This window comes from Caretta caretta, chromosome 24 (assembly GCF_965140235.1).
Source record: "Caretta caretta isolate rCarCar2 chromosome 24, rCarCar1.hap1, whole genome shotgun sequence".
Lineage (NCBI taxonomy): Eukaryota > Metazoa > Chordata > Testudines > Cheloniidae > Caretta > Caretta caretta.
In genome coordinates this window covers 3,906,368-3,920,887 of record NC_134229.1, presented here as the reverse complement: position 1 = coordinate 3,920,887, position 14,520 = coordinate 3,906,368, and the positions used below count along the sequence as shown (strand labels likewise).

Genomic DNA, 14,520 nt, shown 5'->3' with positions numbered 1-14,520 from the left:
AGCCATCCACCCCAGCATCTCCCCTTGCTGCTGCCCTGGACCAGACCATTGAGCCATCCACCCCAGCATCCCACTTACTGCTGCCCCGGACCAGACCACTGAGCCATCCACCCCAGCATCTCCCCTTGCTGCTGCCCCAGATCAGACCATTGAGCCATCCACCCCAGCGTCTCCCCTTCCTGCTGCCCCGGACCAGACCATTGGTCCATCCAGTCCAGCATCAGCACTGGACTAGACCATTGGTCCATCCACCCCAGCATCTGCACCAGACCAGACCACTAGTCCATCAGCCCAGTACTCTGACTTCAGCCCTGGTCAACAGCTGGTGCTTCTGAACGCTCCCATAATGCACCTGGCTGACTGGGCAGATAATGCTGGGGGAGGGATTCATTCAACCCCTGTTACGGTGACCAGCTCACACCCTCCATCCCGAGCTCCGACCATCCTTTTAATATAACCTGAAAACCTGCACAAACTGGCCTCAATCGATCTGGCCCCATTTGAGAAAGCTCCAAAGCGTTTGACCCCAGGAAATGAACCATTCTCCATTCGGATGGGGCAGTGCGGGTCACACCCCGATATTAAGGCGGGGAGGGGAGAGAGAACTGCCAATCCCATGTGTATTTTCAAGATTTAAAACATTTTTCCATGCTCAAATTAGGGATCAAAGGTAAAATCTTGAAATTTTTTGTGAACCGAAAAAATAAATTGTTTTGGGTCAATCACGACGCCTCATATGTCATTTCAGTTTCAACCCTTTGCTTCTTTTCTCCTTAGTACAAATGAAGGGACATTTTGAACCAGAAAGTCGTGCTGAACTGAGACATCAAAACTTTGCCTTTGAAAAATGATGACAATTCCTAAACGGCTTTTCAAGTCGGGACATTTGTTGAAACCAGACCTTCCCCGCCAGCCATTTCAGTCTTGCTGAAGCCAGCAAAAAAACATTTTGCCGAAAAATCCCTGATCAGCACTCGCCCCTGTTTTCGGCCCTCTGTGACAGACACAGAGACACGACAGGAAGCCCAGCCAGAGATGCTATCTAAAGGTGGTTACATGTGCTATTCCGTTAGATGAAATATGCAGAGAGATCTGTGTTTTAATGAGAGCTTTATGTAATCTGCTCAGGAGCTCTGTCTTGGACCTGCAGCTCTTACAGCAGGGAAAGGGGCTTTAAAAAAAGCCCTACCAAGTTGTACTCCACAGCGAGCGGAGGTTTTTGGTGGCTCTTTCAACCACCGCACGTCTTAATGAATCCAGGCCGCATGACACTGAAAAATTGATGATGCTCTAATAAAGAGAAACTGATTAGCAGCACGAAAAAAGACACAGGCCTGTTTGCGGGCTCTGTGTAAGTGAAGTCAGGCTTTGACAGCTGATTGTCAGCCGGGAAACTGAGCTGGGGAAGTTGCTTTTCTTTGTACAAAGCCACTTTGTGATTGATTTCTAAAGCCCCATTACTGATTTATTAGGGCTTAATTTAAAAATAAAAATAAAAGAAGAAGCAGGCCTTGTTTGGAGTTAAGAACAAAACCTTAAGAGAAGGAAACTGGGCCACCAAAAAAAGATCTTTGCTCCCAATCTTCCGCCGTTACCCACGAAGCAGGCAGGATTGCGGGTGGGGTGGATGCGAGCCGTCAGTCGCGACAGTGACAGCTTATGGCTTTCTTCTCTGTTTGCCTGCAGGTGCCGTCCCCGGAGTGCGCTATAAAAGTTCCGGGACCTGCGGCTGGCAGGGCGGGGGGTTGGCTGTTTGCAGGTAGGATGGGATTTTTCTGACACGCTCGCAGAGAGGGAGCCCAGATGGATGTGTTGGAAAGGCCCCATTGGTTTCAAATTGCCCCAGGGGGGTTCTCTGCAGTTATGCGAATGCATAATGGGGGTCTAGAGGAGGGCGCGCAGGGCCTGCCGGGGAGGAAGGGAAGAGCGGAAAAGGATGGAACAAGCTTGCGCAGTTTCTGCTTCTGCTCCTCGCATAGACCCAGGGCATCCCTGTCCCCAGCCAACTCGCTCGGGACCCTGGTTTGAAACCCTGGCCCCTGGCTCCTGTGCTTTTGCTTACAGGCTGCTTTTGCCCTGGCGGTGACAGCACCAGTCTGGACGGTCATCCTGTCACCTAGCCCTGCCCAGGTAGGGGGCACAAGCAGGGCCTTAGCGGGTTTATCTCAAGCTCCCTCAGCCTCTAGAGTTGCAGAAAGGAGATTCCCTGGCAGCATTGCTGAAGGGCCGAGGTCGCTTGTTGTCTCTCCAGAACCCCAGTGTATCCAACTCCAGCCCCCCGTGCCGCTGACTGTACAGGCATCCAACCCACAGGGCTTCAGAGCCCTCCCATGGGGCGGGCAAGGGGAGGGAGGATCCCCCCGCCAGCACCTGCTGATCTCAGCCCGTGTCCCATTCTCCCAGCCTGCCCTAGCCGTGGGCCCCGAGCATGCCCCCACCACTGTCAGTTCTGCCCGGCCCCCTCGTGCAGCATCCCCGCTCGGTCCCTCTCGGAGCCGGGCTTCGGTGGTGCCGAGAGCTGGCTGCTAGCCTGACGCCCCACTGGCGAAGTGCCCCAGTGGCAGAGGAGAGATGGGCTGGGCTGGGCTGACTCTAATGCAGGCTGCTGGACACCGGCAAACTCTACGATTCCCTCTGGCTCTCCACCTCCCTGCGTGGCCTGGCCTCACCCCCGTGCTGTCCCCCGAAACCCTCACCTGCATTAACAGCGTCATGGAAGGGAGCGCGGCCATCTCCTGCAGCGCCCGGCGCATGGCGCTAGGAAGATGCATGTGTGGGGTAGCGTGCAAAGCTCCAAACAGCCCTGAATCCTTCAGACCCTGCCCAAACCATCCCTCCCCCTCTCTTAACCCCCCTAAGAGGCCATCATACGAGCCTTTCTAACTGCTCCCAGGCCCCAGCCCACCCGCCCCCGAACCCGAGTGACCGGGCGGAAATCTGCGGTTTCAGCTGCCCGTTCAGTAATCCAGCAGCATCCCCCTCACGCCTTCCCTTTAATTTTATCTCCCGGCGTTAGAATAAGAATTTCAATGCAAGAGAAGGGGAGGAAAAAATCCATCGGCCCCAAATCCCATTCATGCAATATTTCGATTGCGGCTTTTTACAAGGCACAAAAGTCAGGGAAATCAAAGTTACGTCGCCCACAGCTGCAGTAACTCAGTCACGGCGCGCATATAGATGAAGGCATTAAAGGGAGCGGCACATCCAGGACCCGCGAGGGCGGGGGGAGGCGGCTGCGGGAGCGGCATTCCCGACGGCCCGCGGAGCCGGCGGCCGCCACCAAGTTCTCTGCACTTCATTTTTGAGCAAAGGGGTTTCGAAGGCGGCGAAAGCGCTCAGGGAGATCAGGGCCACCCGGCAGAGGCCATGCCCCGCCCAGGCTCTGGGGCAGGCTGGAAAACGGGATCCCCTCCCACAGTTGGGGTACCCAAGAGGGAACAGCTGCTGGCAGACATGCTAGTGTCAGGCCCAGGTCTCCTCTAGAGAAGCGGCCATGGGTTGGGTCAGTTGAGTGGGTGTCCCCAGTGGACAGGAGGAGGGTTAGATGGCGCACTCCTCTCTGCGTCAGTCCTGACCCCAGTGTCCCAGCCTGGCACTAGGGGGCGCTGTGCTGCAGGGATGGGGTGGGGACTCAGTAGGGGGCGCTCTCCCCTCTAGAGCAGTGCTGACCCCAGTGTCCCAGCCTGGCACTAGGGGGCGCTGTGCTGCAGGGATGGGGTGGGGACTCAGTAGGGGGCGCTCTCCCCTCTAGAGCAGTGCTGACCCCAGTGTCCCAGCCTGGCACTAGGGGGCGCTGTGCTGCGGGGAGCAGGGTGGAGGGTTCACTCGGGGACACGTGCCTCAGCATGGACTCAAAGGGGAGAGCGCCCCCAGCTCTGGGTCACCCTCGCTGCTCCCTGCAGGTCTCCAGTCGCAGAACCAACCCAGATTCACCCTGGCGAGCCGCTTTGCACCAACCCAACAAGAGACAGAGCAGAGCACCTAGTCCAATCCCGGGCACAGCCCTGACACAGGGAGAGGGGCTGGGGGGCTGGGGGAGCCCTGCAGAAGAAGGGCCGGGGGAGCGGGCGGCCCCTTACTCAGGACGGTGAGCTTGGCCCGCCGGGAGCGCAGCGCGGCTTCTGTGGCCTGGCACTCGTACAAGGCGTCATCCGAGAGCTCGGCGTCGGTGATCTCCAGGTTGTATTGTCCGGAGTCTGCCGTGCCGATGATCCGGTAGCGTGGCCAGGCTGCAGAAAGAGACAGGACAGGCAGGGAGGTGACAGGAAGGGACATGGCACCGGTAGGAGGCACTAGAGACAGGTTAAGGGACGGTTCCCTGGGATCCCAAACCCCTTTGCAGATGTGAACGATGACATACAAGCTCCGTCAGGAATAGCTGCAGCCACCTCTGGGGTGGTGCATGGCAGCTGTTTAACAGCCACTCAGCAACACTGCACAGGGATTGCTCACCCAGTGCTGAAATGCGGCCACCTCTGGGGTGGTGCATGGCAGCTGTTTAACAGCCACATAGCAATGCTTCATGGGACTCATTCACCAAGCACTGAAATGCAACTGCATCTGGGGTGGGGCATGGCAGTTGCTTAACAGCAACACTGCACAACAATATAGGACAGCAAGGGAGGAACTGAAACCACAGTGGGATCTAGAACGTCACTGCCAGAGGTGGAATGGGGCCAGGAGGACAAGGTTATGATTCATAGAAAAGGTGCTATGGGATCTTAAACGAGCATGAGTGGTTGAGACTGCAGTTTTCCATCTCATCAGAAAGACACAGGAGCATAAGAAATGCTGGGTCAGGCCAGGGGCCCATCTAGCCTGGTATCTTGTTTCCAACTGCTGCTTCAGAGGAAAGTGTAAGAACCCCCATAACGGGAGGCAGTGTGGCTTCATGGCTAGAACACTGGATGGGGACTCAAGAGATCTGTGTTCCAGTCCCACTTCTGCCATCGGTCTGCTGTGTAACCTTGGACAAGTCACTTCCCTTCTCTATGCCTCAGTTTCCCCCTCTGTACAATGGGGAGAATAACTCTAGGCTCCTTTGTAAAGTGCGTTGAGATCTACAACTAATAAGAGCTAGGGACTGTTATTAATTCTGGAATAACCTGCCCCAGGACAGGTTAATTCGTTCCTAATACCAGGTAGCCAGTGGCTTCTGGACAGCTTGTCTTATTATCTGCATAAAGCCTGAACCATGCTAAGCTCTACCACCCATTAGTATCTTGTGGCAGTCAGTTCCACCGGCTAAGTCTGTCCTGTGATTAAAAAGAGGCGGCTCCTCTAGACCTAATAAAAACCCTGGAGCGCGGAAGAGAATTCAGAGTGTAGGAAGAGAATGGGCCAAATGAATCCCGGGTGTTACTCTATGGGAATCAACGGAGTTATGATTTCATTCTGCCCTGCTTTCCACAGGTTAGATGCCAGCCAGCCTCTTCCCCTCTCTCCATCTCATTCAGCAATGTCGTCCCAGCTAACGGCGCTCTGCTCCCCCCAGTGTGTGCATGGTGGGCAGGGGGCATGAAAGAAAGACTGAGCGAAGGGCAGGGCAGGCGGGAGGGATGAGCGCGAGAGGGTGGAGACGTGGGGCAGCGAATGAACGAAACCTGGATAAGCACAGAGGGGAAAGGAGTGGGCTGCCAGCAAGAGACACACGCTCCCCCCCCACCCCGATTGGCACTGGGAGACAGGACGCCAGCGGGCTTGGGAATCACCGGAGCTGGCATCTGAATCTGTTGGAGCGGCCCTGGGTGTTCCCCGGACAGTGACAGGGCCCTGTTAACACCTTGGACTCTCAGGGCCCATTTAGTCCATTGACATTAACGCCAGGAGAGCCAGCAATCGGGTCTGCCCAGGGAGAAGGGCAGTGGGTAGATCAGTCACGTTGCTGCTCGTGCCTTGTGACTCCAGCCCCATCGCCACCGAGAAGACTACGACAGGGAAGGGACAGGGAAGCGATGGATCACCCCGACTCCTTGACCCGCAGGTTGGGCGCCTCCCCTCCCTGCCCCGGCCAGAGTGTCAGTACCTTTCAGCCCCTGCCCCATGCCCAGCGCCAGGCCGTCTTTGGTCCATTGCACGATCCCGGAGTAGTTCAGCACCACGCAGGACAGGACAAGCCTCTGCCCGGCCACCACAGTCTGGTCCTCTGGCTCCTCACTGAACCGGGTCTGGACAACTGGGAAAGGAGAGAGGATGAGCGTTAGAGCCCCGGGGAGGGAGGGACCCCACACGGCACTGAGCACAGGGACCAGTTTCTCCCACCAGTAATGTTGGGGTGGGGACTGGGGAATCAGAGGGGAGAGCGCCCCCTCCTGAGCCCCCACCCCACTGCTCCCTGCAGCACAGCGCCTCCTAGCGCTGCTCTGGGGTCAGCACAGAGCCAGAGGGGAGCGCGCCCCCCCCTGAGCACCCACCCCACTGCTCCCTGCAGCACAGCGCCCCCTAGCATCTCCCTGGGGTCACGACAGAGCCAGAGGGGAGAGCGCCCCCCTCCTGAGCCCCCACCCCACTGCTCCCTGCAGCACAGCGCCCCCTAGCATCGCCCTGGGGTCAGCACAGAGCCAGAGGGGAGCGCGCCCCCCCCGAGCACCCACCCCACTGCTCCCTGCAGCACAGCGCCCCCTAGCGCCGCCCTGGGGTCACGACAGAGCCAGAGGGGAGAGCGCCCCCTACTGAGCCCCCACCCCACTGCTCCCTGCAGCACAGCACCCCCTAGCATCGCCCTGGGGTCAGCACAGAGCCAGAGGGGAGAGCGCCCCCTACTGAGCCCCCACCCCACTGCTCCCTGCAGCACAGCGCCCCCTAGCACCCCTGGAGCACTGAGGTCAGCACCGGGGTGGGAGGGCAGGAAGGAGCCTGTTGGGTGCTGAGCACTCTGGAAGCCGGGTGCCGCGTGTGTGGGTGGTTTGCGCACAGCCCACGTGAAGCTGTGTCTGGGCCGGGAGTGCTGCGGTTACACTGGATACGATTGCTGCACCACAATGTGCGGTGTGCACGGAATGGCTCAGCGGGTGTCTCGTGAAGGCAGGTGTGAACGCATGTCGAGGTTGTGTGTTCTGCCCCGGGCGTTAGGCGCCCGTGAGGGGGTGCGTACGGTGTGTGTGGTGTGTATACGTGTGTGAATGCGTGTCTGCCATGGGCATTACGAGGGTCTGGGTCATGTGTTATGCTGCGTGCAGCCTGTGAGGGTGCCAATGTGTACCTCGTTGTGTGTTCTCCTGGGTACAGTGTGTGTCTACGTGTGTGTTCTGTTGTGTACAGCCTGTGTGTGTATTAGTTGTGTGTTATGCTGTGTACTGTGTGTGTGTATGTTGTGGGCAGCCTGTGTATGAGCGTGCACCTAGGTTGCGTTATCGACATGCCAGTGAGTGTGTTATCTTGTGTAGAGCCTGTATGTCTGCGTGTACCTAGGTTGTGTGTTATGCTGTGTACAGTGCGGGCGGATGTGGACGAGTGTATTAGGCTGTGTATAGTGTGTGTGCGTGTGTGTTGTGGACAGCCTGCGTGTGTGTGTGTATCTGGGTTGTGTTACGCGGTGTACGTGTGAGCGTGCGGTTTGCTCAAGCTCTGCCTGGGGCTGGCGTTCACCATCCACAACCCAGCCCCTTCCCTCTCCTCCCCCGGCTGGACCCAGCCGCCCCTGTCCACAGCCACCTTGTGGGCCCTAAACACAGCTGGGGCACCAGGTTCCCAGGCCCCCCTGGCGTCCCGCTGCCCAGCCTGGGAGATCGATAGCCGCATCTTTCCACAACAGCAGCCGGTCACGTGGCAGCGAATTCACAGCCAGCCCGGGGGCTACCGGGCATCGATAGTGGGACAGGGAGGCTCAGGGTGGGGGAGTCTCAACGTTTCCCGGCCTCCAGGCAGGGCTGGGCTGGGGGAAAGCGGCACGTGGAAGTGAATCAAGCTGGCACCAGCCAGCAAGCCGAGCCCCGCGCCAGAGGAAGAGGAGCTGGCAGGGCTCCGGCAGCTTGGCAGCCTGGCTGGAGACAGCTGCGGTTCTGAAAGGCAGCAAGGGGCCGCACCGGGAGCGGGTGCTGTGGAGCTGGGTGGGGGGCACGGATGAAGGAGGTAGGGGAGGAAGCTGCAGTTTCTTTGCTGCTTCTCTCTGATTATTGTCTGTGGCATCCTAGGACGTGGCGGGCCCCAGGCACGGAGCAGGACTCCCGGCGCTCGTGCTGTATGAACACACACTTGCCTTTACAAGTGAGTCTTTACCCCGGCAGAGTCCTGGCAGCTGGCTGGGTTCTCTGCTCATATCTTAATTATTACTACTGCAGGGCCCAGGAGCTGCTGTCATGGGCGCTCGGAGCTGTACAAACACTGAAGGAGGAGCGGGTCCCTGCCCAGAGAGCGGCCTGCCCTGGGGTCTAGTGGTTAGAGCTGGGAGCAGGGGAGGAAGCTAGATGTCTGGATGCCTGGGTTCTCTTTCAGGACCTGGGAAGGAGTGTGGTGTAGTGATTAGAGCAGGAGGCTAGGGTCTAGGACTCCTTGTTCATCCCCTTTGAGAAAGAGCAACCCGGCAGCTGGTTAACCCCTCACTGTCCCACGCCAGCTTTGGCGAGGGGGGAGAGAAGCTGCAGATGAAGGTGAAGCCAAGTCCCTGCTGCTGCCTTTCCCTAGCAGAGGGGCTGATCCAAGGCACTGCACAGTGATGGGGGTGGGGCGGGGGGGTGTCTCTAGGAAGTAGTTCCTAGGCAAAGCCCTCCGTCCCCCACAAAGCAGTCCCCCATGGGAGGGTGGGCTCTGAAAGCTTTGCAGACACTCCAGCCCTTGGGCACCAGGTGGGGAGGCGGCGAAAAAGGCAGCGTTCAGCGTCCAGGACAGTGAGAGCCCGGGAGGAAACTGGGGCCTGCCAGCCTTGGGTCAGGCCAGTAGCGAGCACCAGAGAGGGAAGGAGCTGATGCCCCTCAGTCCCGACCCGCAGACCCCCACCCGCTATTCCAGCCCTGAGTCCCCCCACAACAGCTCTCTCAATGCCCCTCAATCCCATCCACAGCTCCCCCACTCCCTCCCCAGCTCTGCCAATGCCCCTCAATCCCATCCACAGCTCCCCCACTCCCTCCCCAGCTCTGCCAATGCCCCTCAATCCCATCCACAGCTCCCCCACTCCCTCCCCAGCTCTGCCAATGCCCCTGAATCCCATCCACAGCTCCCCCACTCCCTCCCCAGCTCTGCCAATGCCCCTCAATCCCATCCACAGCTCCCCCACTCCCTTCCCAGCTCTGCCAATGCCCCTCAATCCCATCCACAGCTCCCCCACTCCCTCCCCAGCTCTGCCAATGCCCCTCAATCCCATCCACAGCTCCCCCACTCCCTCCCCAGCTCTGCCAATGCCCCTCAATACCAATCCACAGTCTCTCTCACTCCCACCCCCGGCTCTGCCAATGCCCCTCAATCCCATCCACAGCTCCCCCACTCCCTCCCCAGCTCTGCCAATGCCCCTCAATCCCATCCACAGCTCCCCCACTCCCTTCCCAGCTCTGCCAATGCCCCTCAATCCCATCCACAGCTCCCCCACTCCCTCCCCAGCTCTGCCAATGCCCCTCAATCCCATCCACAGCTCCCCCACTCCCTCCCCAGCTCTGCCAATGCCCCTCAATCCCAATCCACAGTCTCTCTCACTCCCACCCCCGGCTAGCCCAGCCCTGGGCTCCCCACCCCCAGCTCCGTCAGAGCCCCTCAAACCGAGCCTGAGCTGTCCTGTAACTGCGCCAACTCGTAGCCCTGGTTTACGCTACAGAGCTCGACTGAGACAAAGCCGCTTCCGTCGACCCATCTCAGAAAGCGTCTACACTGCAATGCCGCTGGCGACGACGTGACTCGCCTGCTAGGGCAACCCAGTGACTCCTGCTCCGCGAGAGGCGTGGGGCTGAGGTGGATGTAGTCAGGGATTCCGTCGCCTGCTGCTGCCTTTCAGAAGCCATCCCACAAGTGCTCCCGGTGAGGACATGCACCGCCGACACAAGGACACACACAAGCGATTGCATTACTGCGGTGGCTGTACGTCCACCTAACGTAGGTCAACTTAATTCTCCAGGGCGGACACACACCCATAAACCCTGCCCAGCTCTGCCAGCGTCTCGGGCCTGACCCCGAGCCCCTCTCTACTACAGACCTCGAATCCCCCCTGAATAGCTCGGCTAGCCAACCACAAGCCTGGCCCGCTGCATCTCCCGTGGATCCAGTCTTGGGCTCCCCCCAATCTCTGCCATTGCCCCTCCATCCTGACCTGCAGCCCCTCTGCATTCCAGCCCCCCCAGTCTTTCCTGCTGCCCCTCCATCGCCTTCTACAAGGGTCTCGTGTCAGATCTCGACTCTCTCCCCGCCACAGTGATCCCCCCTGCTCAGTTCGGGTTTTGCAGTGGATTTGTGTGTGCGCGTCAGAGATGAGGATCTCGCCGGGGTGATGCTGAGCACCGAGTTGTCCCTCATCCCGTGACCCGACGCAGACGAACTCGCGTCTGCTGCGAGCTGGGGACCAGCGTGTCACTCCCCAGGGCCATTTCCAAACAAAGCCTAAATTGCACTGTATAAGTAAAAATATATCTGTTGCATCCTGAATTCCCTCCAGCCGTCAATTCCCCCTGAGCCTTGGAGGGAGACGTATTTACCAACAGGACGAGCTGCCTCTCCTCCTTCAGTGCAAGGAAGATGTGTCCAGAGACAGGATTTTTGCTGCTACTCACTGACGGAGCAGCCGGACGGGACCAGGCCTGAGGTCCATGGAGCCCAGGAGCCTGTCTGTGACACCGGCTGCTTCCAGCTGCTGCAGAGGAAGGTGGAAGAAACTCTGCGGTAGCAGATATGGGATAATCCGCCCCTCCACACTGGGTCTCATCCTAATCCCTAATAGTCAGGGATTCGTTAAGCAAGAGGCTCGATATCCCTGCCAAAACATCTCTCAGAGTTCACAGTTATGACTGAATATTCTTGTTGGCCATACAAATGTCCATCTGCCTTTTTTTGCACCTTGAAAAAATTCTTGGCCTCAGCCACTTCCAGTGCCAGAGAGTCCCACTGTCTAGCAGTAGTATTTAGACCGGATTGGTTCCCAAAGGTCAGAACAATCCCTCCCTTCACACACACACACCCCCACTTTGCCATATCATGGCAATCGCTAGCAATGGAATAAGCGCCAGGAGGTGAATGCTTAAAAGGCGGCTGCCCGCCTGTGGGGACCAGGGACGGGATCCAGAGCCTTTCGCCTTCTAGGCTGCCAGTTAAAATCTCAGTCTAGGTCAGCAGTGACCAAAAGCCTTTCATTTGTAGATTTCAAGGCCGGAAAAGACCATTTGGATCATCAAGTCTGACCTCCTGAGTAGCACGAGACAGAGAATTGAAAGCAGCTAACTCCTGTCCTGAGCCCACTTCGCCCCCTGATGGCGGCACAATAGCCTTGGTAAAATGAGTTTGGCGGGTCTCAGTCTGGTTCCTAGTAAAAGCATTGAAGATTGGGAGGTGCTCAGATACTGGGGTAACGGGGCCCGTACAAGTACCTAAGGTAGGCTGGGCACATGGAAAGGACCAACGAAAGGCTGATCTCGGCCACAAACCCAGGTTGTAGCAGAAGGTGACCTTGAGGGGTCATGGATAATCAATGCAATGTGAAGCTGGTACAGTGAGGGTCTCAACGCAGGCTAGGGGCTTTGGACACCTGATGCCTGTTAATTTCGCAGAGAAACACGTGGCTCAATCCTTTGGGCAGCTTTGAAAACTGGAGCTTTGGTGCAGAGATTGTGGCATTTAATGTGGTCAGATGATTGTGGTTAAACTCGTCTGGGACTAAGGGTGTGTCTACACTGCAATCGGAGGTGTGACTGGCACATGTATAGATGTACTTGTGCTATACTGATTTCTAAGTCCTGTTAGTTCCCACGACCCTTCCAGGGTGTTCTCTGACTTGCTAATAAAGGTGAGCCCTGTGTGCCCCATGGCTGTGCCCTCTAGTGGCTGGTGTACGTAGAGGATAACAGCCTACTTCTGCAAGCAGCCAAGCGCTTGGTCTTGGTCTATGGAGCACAGAGGGGACAGGGTTCTAGTCTGTCTTGTGACCCAGGGTGGGGGCTTGCTGCCGGTGAAAGGTTGGGTTAGGAATGGAAGGGGAGGGGATAACTGAAAGCAAATGAAATCTGTTCTCATCCCAGAGCCTTTGGGTAAGTCACGTCCTGGCTCTGTGCCTCAGTTTCCCCATCCCTGCCCTTTTTGTCTTCTCTATTTCCATTGCAAGCTCTTTGAGGCAGGGGGTTGTCTCTCACTACATGCACACACAGTTCCTAGCACCATGGGGCCCTGACCATGGCCTTTTAGGTGCTTCCATAAGGCTAGTAACCATGTAATGAGCCCAGGTCATTGGAGACTCAGCTGCCCTTCTGAGCCTCAATTTCCCCATCTGTACAATAAGACTGACCTCCTTCGTAAAGCGTTCTGAGCTCTACGGATGATAAGATTTGTACTGGAACGAGGGATTGGTACTGGAACGAGCTCAGAAGCACCCCTCAAACCATCTCACCAGCCCTGGTGAGCTCTGGAGAGGTCTCCCAGCCACCCACGGGGCTCAGCTGCACCTGTCTGGGAGGGGAGTGCTAACGGCACTCTGCCGGGGTGGCTGGAATGGGTGCATTTGAGACTACAGTGTTCACGCGAGACAGCGCTAGGGCAAGCAGGATGGAGATGAGACCAGGGAGATGTATCAGGCCCTCTCCCACATCCCTGGGGCAGTGGGGTGACCCATCAGGGCTCCCCAGGGCCCTCTCCGCCCCCCCCCCCCCACTCTTTAATGTGGAGCGAGAAGGGTTTGGCCAGGCCCCAGCCATTCTGCCCTGCGTCAAGAGGCCGGACGGAGATCTGGGACCTTGCAGTCAACACAATGGGATTTCACGGAGTGCAGCACACAGGGGGTGCTTTGATCTTCGACAGACCCCGGCACGGGATTTCTGGAAGGGGGATTGAGAGGCAGAGAAAAAAGGAAGGGGGGAGAGAAGGAACGAGATTCTGGAGAGAAGGAAGGAAAGAAAGAGAAGGGAGGAGAGGACCGGCTGGGGGTGAGGAGGAGGGAGATCAAAGAGGAAGAGAGATCAGAGTGAGAGAAGGGGAGGGAGGCAGGTGGGAGGAGAAGCAAGTGGGATCAGAGAGCGAGGAAGCACGGGGAGCGGGAGGGAGCAGCAAGACCCAGAGCAGCCCCCCGGCATCTCTTCACAGCTGAGTTGAGCAGGTGCATGGCCCAGAGGCTGGCTACGCACATCCCTGCCTGGGCGGCGGGAGGAGACTGGGTTAGACACACCATCCCTTCCCTATGCCACCTAAAAGCTGCCTCCTTCCCCCCGCCAGCAAATCACCATCACAGAAAAACGGGACCCACCCCAGGAGCCGCAGCGAAATGCGCCAGCCCCCCCCCCGGCCCCCGAAGCTGAGCAAGGCGCTGGTCTCTTTCGCTCTGGCTCTGCTGGTCAAATGCAGCCCCGGCCCCTCGGAGAAACACCAACAGGGAGGAGTCTGGGTTCTGTTCCCGCTTCCCCTTGTCCTCGTCAGGGCACGGCCAGGGCCCGCAGAGAGGTGCCCGCTGGGCCAGAGCCAGAGCGGCTGGGAAGCAGGTCTGTTGCCCCACTGGTTTCTACGGCGCGATGCCCATTTACCCTCCTGGTTGTTCTTGCCCAGTCTTGGCATCCTGCTAACCTCGGCCCGTCTAGGCCCCCGCGGCACTGAAGGGGCAGGACAGGGAGGGGCGGGCCGGTCAAGCCAAGGAGGGGATGTCACAGCACGTGGGGCTCCCCCCCACATCTCAGGAGCTGAAGAGGCTCCGGGCTGGCAGGGTGGTCTGGCCGGTGGCTGCTGGTGACTCAGCTCTGCTCCTCTGAGCACCGGCGGGGAATCGATGCCCTGGGGCAGGCCCACCCCCACCACCCAGCTGGTGCCCCAGGGCTCTCGGCAAGAGACAGAGCAGTAGCCGTAGCTCGCTCCTTCCTAGAGCAGAGGTAATGGGCAGATCTGGGTTGAGCCCTTACCCTGCCTTTGGTCGCTCCAGCAGGGTCAAACGGGGCAGCTACCATTGGCCGTCGTCTGCATTGCAGTACCTTCTAGCAGCCCCACTCCTGGGTGCACCGTGCTGTACAAATCCAGACGCCCCTCCCGCCCCAAACAGCTTGTCCTTCAGCTCCCCTCCTCTGAGCTGCGGTGGGGTTCCCAGAGGTGGCTGCATTTCGGTGCTGATTAGGAATCCCACTACGTGTGCTCTGGGACGCTTCCAGTCACAATGCGCTCCAGCAGCGCAAGGAGAGGACGGTTATTTATTAAGGTCTTTCAGCCAGGCAGGCTAGAATAACAGAAACCCCTGCAGCTGTATTGATCCTGGAGGGAAACTGATGGCTGAGGTAGATCACAGGAGATCTTTTTATTGGGCCAACAAGTGTGGAACAGTGACAGGTGCCTTCAGGCTGGAAACCAGAGCAAGGAGGGACTTTCCCTGTGCATTGCCGAGAGTCAGCCTGCTGCCACTGGCTTTATAGCCCCCCCGGCTCGGCT

At 58.2% G+C, this 14,520-nt stretch overlaps 1 protein-coding gene across 2 annotated transcripts in view; it reads right to left on the bottom strand.

Moving 5' to 3' along the window:
* KIRREL1 (kirre like nephrin family adhesion molecule 1) overlaps positions 1 to 14,520 on the bottom strand; it is an 85,795-nt gene that overhangs the window by 17,485 nt on the left and 53,790 nt on the right. For both annotated transcript variants that reach the window (XM_048827998.2, XM_075123076.1), the window contains exons 2-3: positions 6,026 to 6,175; positions 4,080 to 4,229 (exon numbers count right to left, since the gene is read on the bottom strand). In XM_048827998.2, coding sequence (XP_048683955.2) covers positions 4,080 to 4,229; positions 6,026 to 6,175 — 300 coding nt within the window. The remainder of the gene's footprint in view (positions 1 to 4,079; positions 4,230 to 6,025; positions 6,176 to 14,520) is intronic.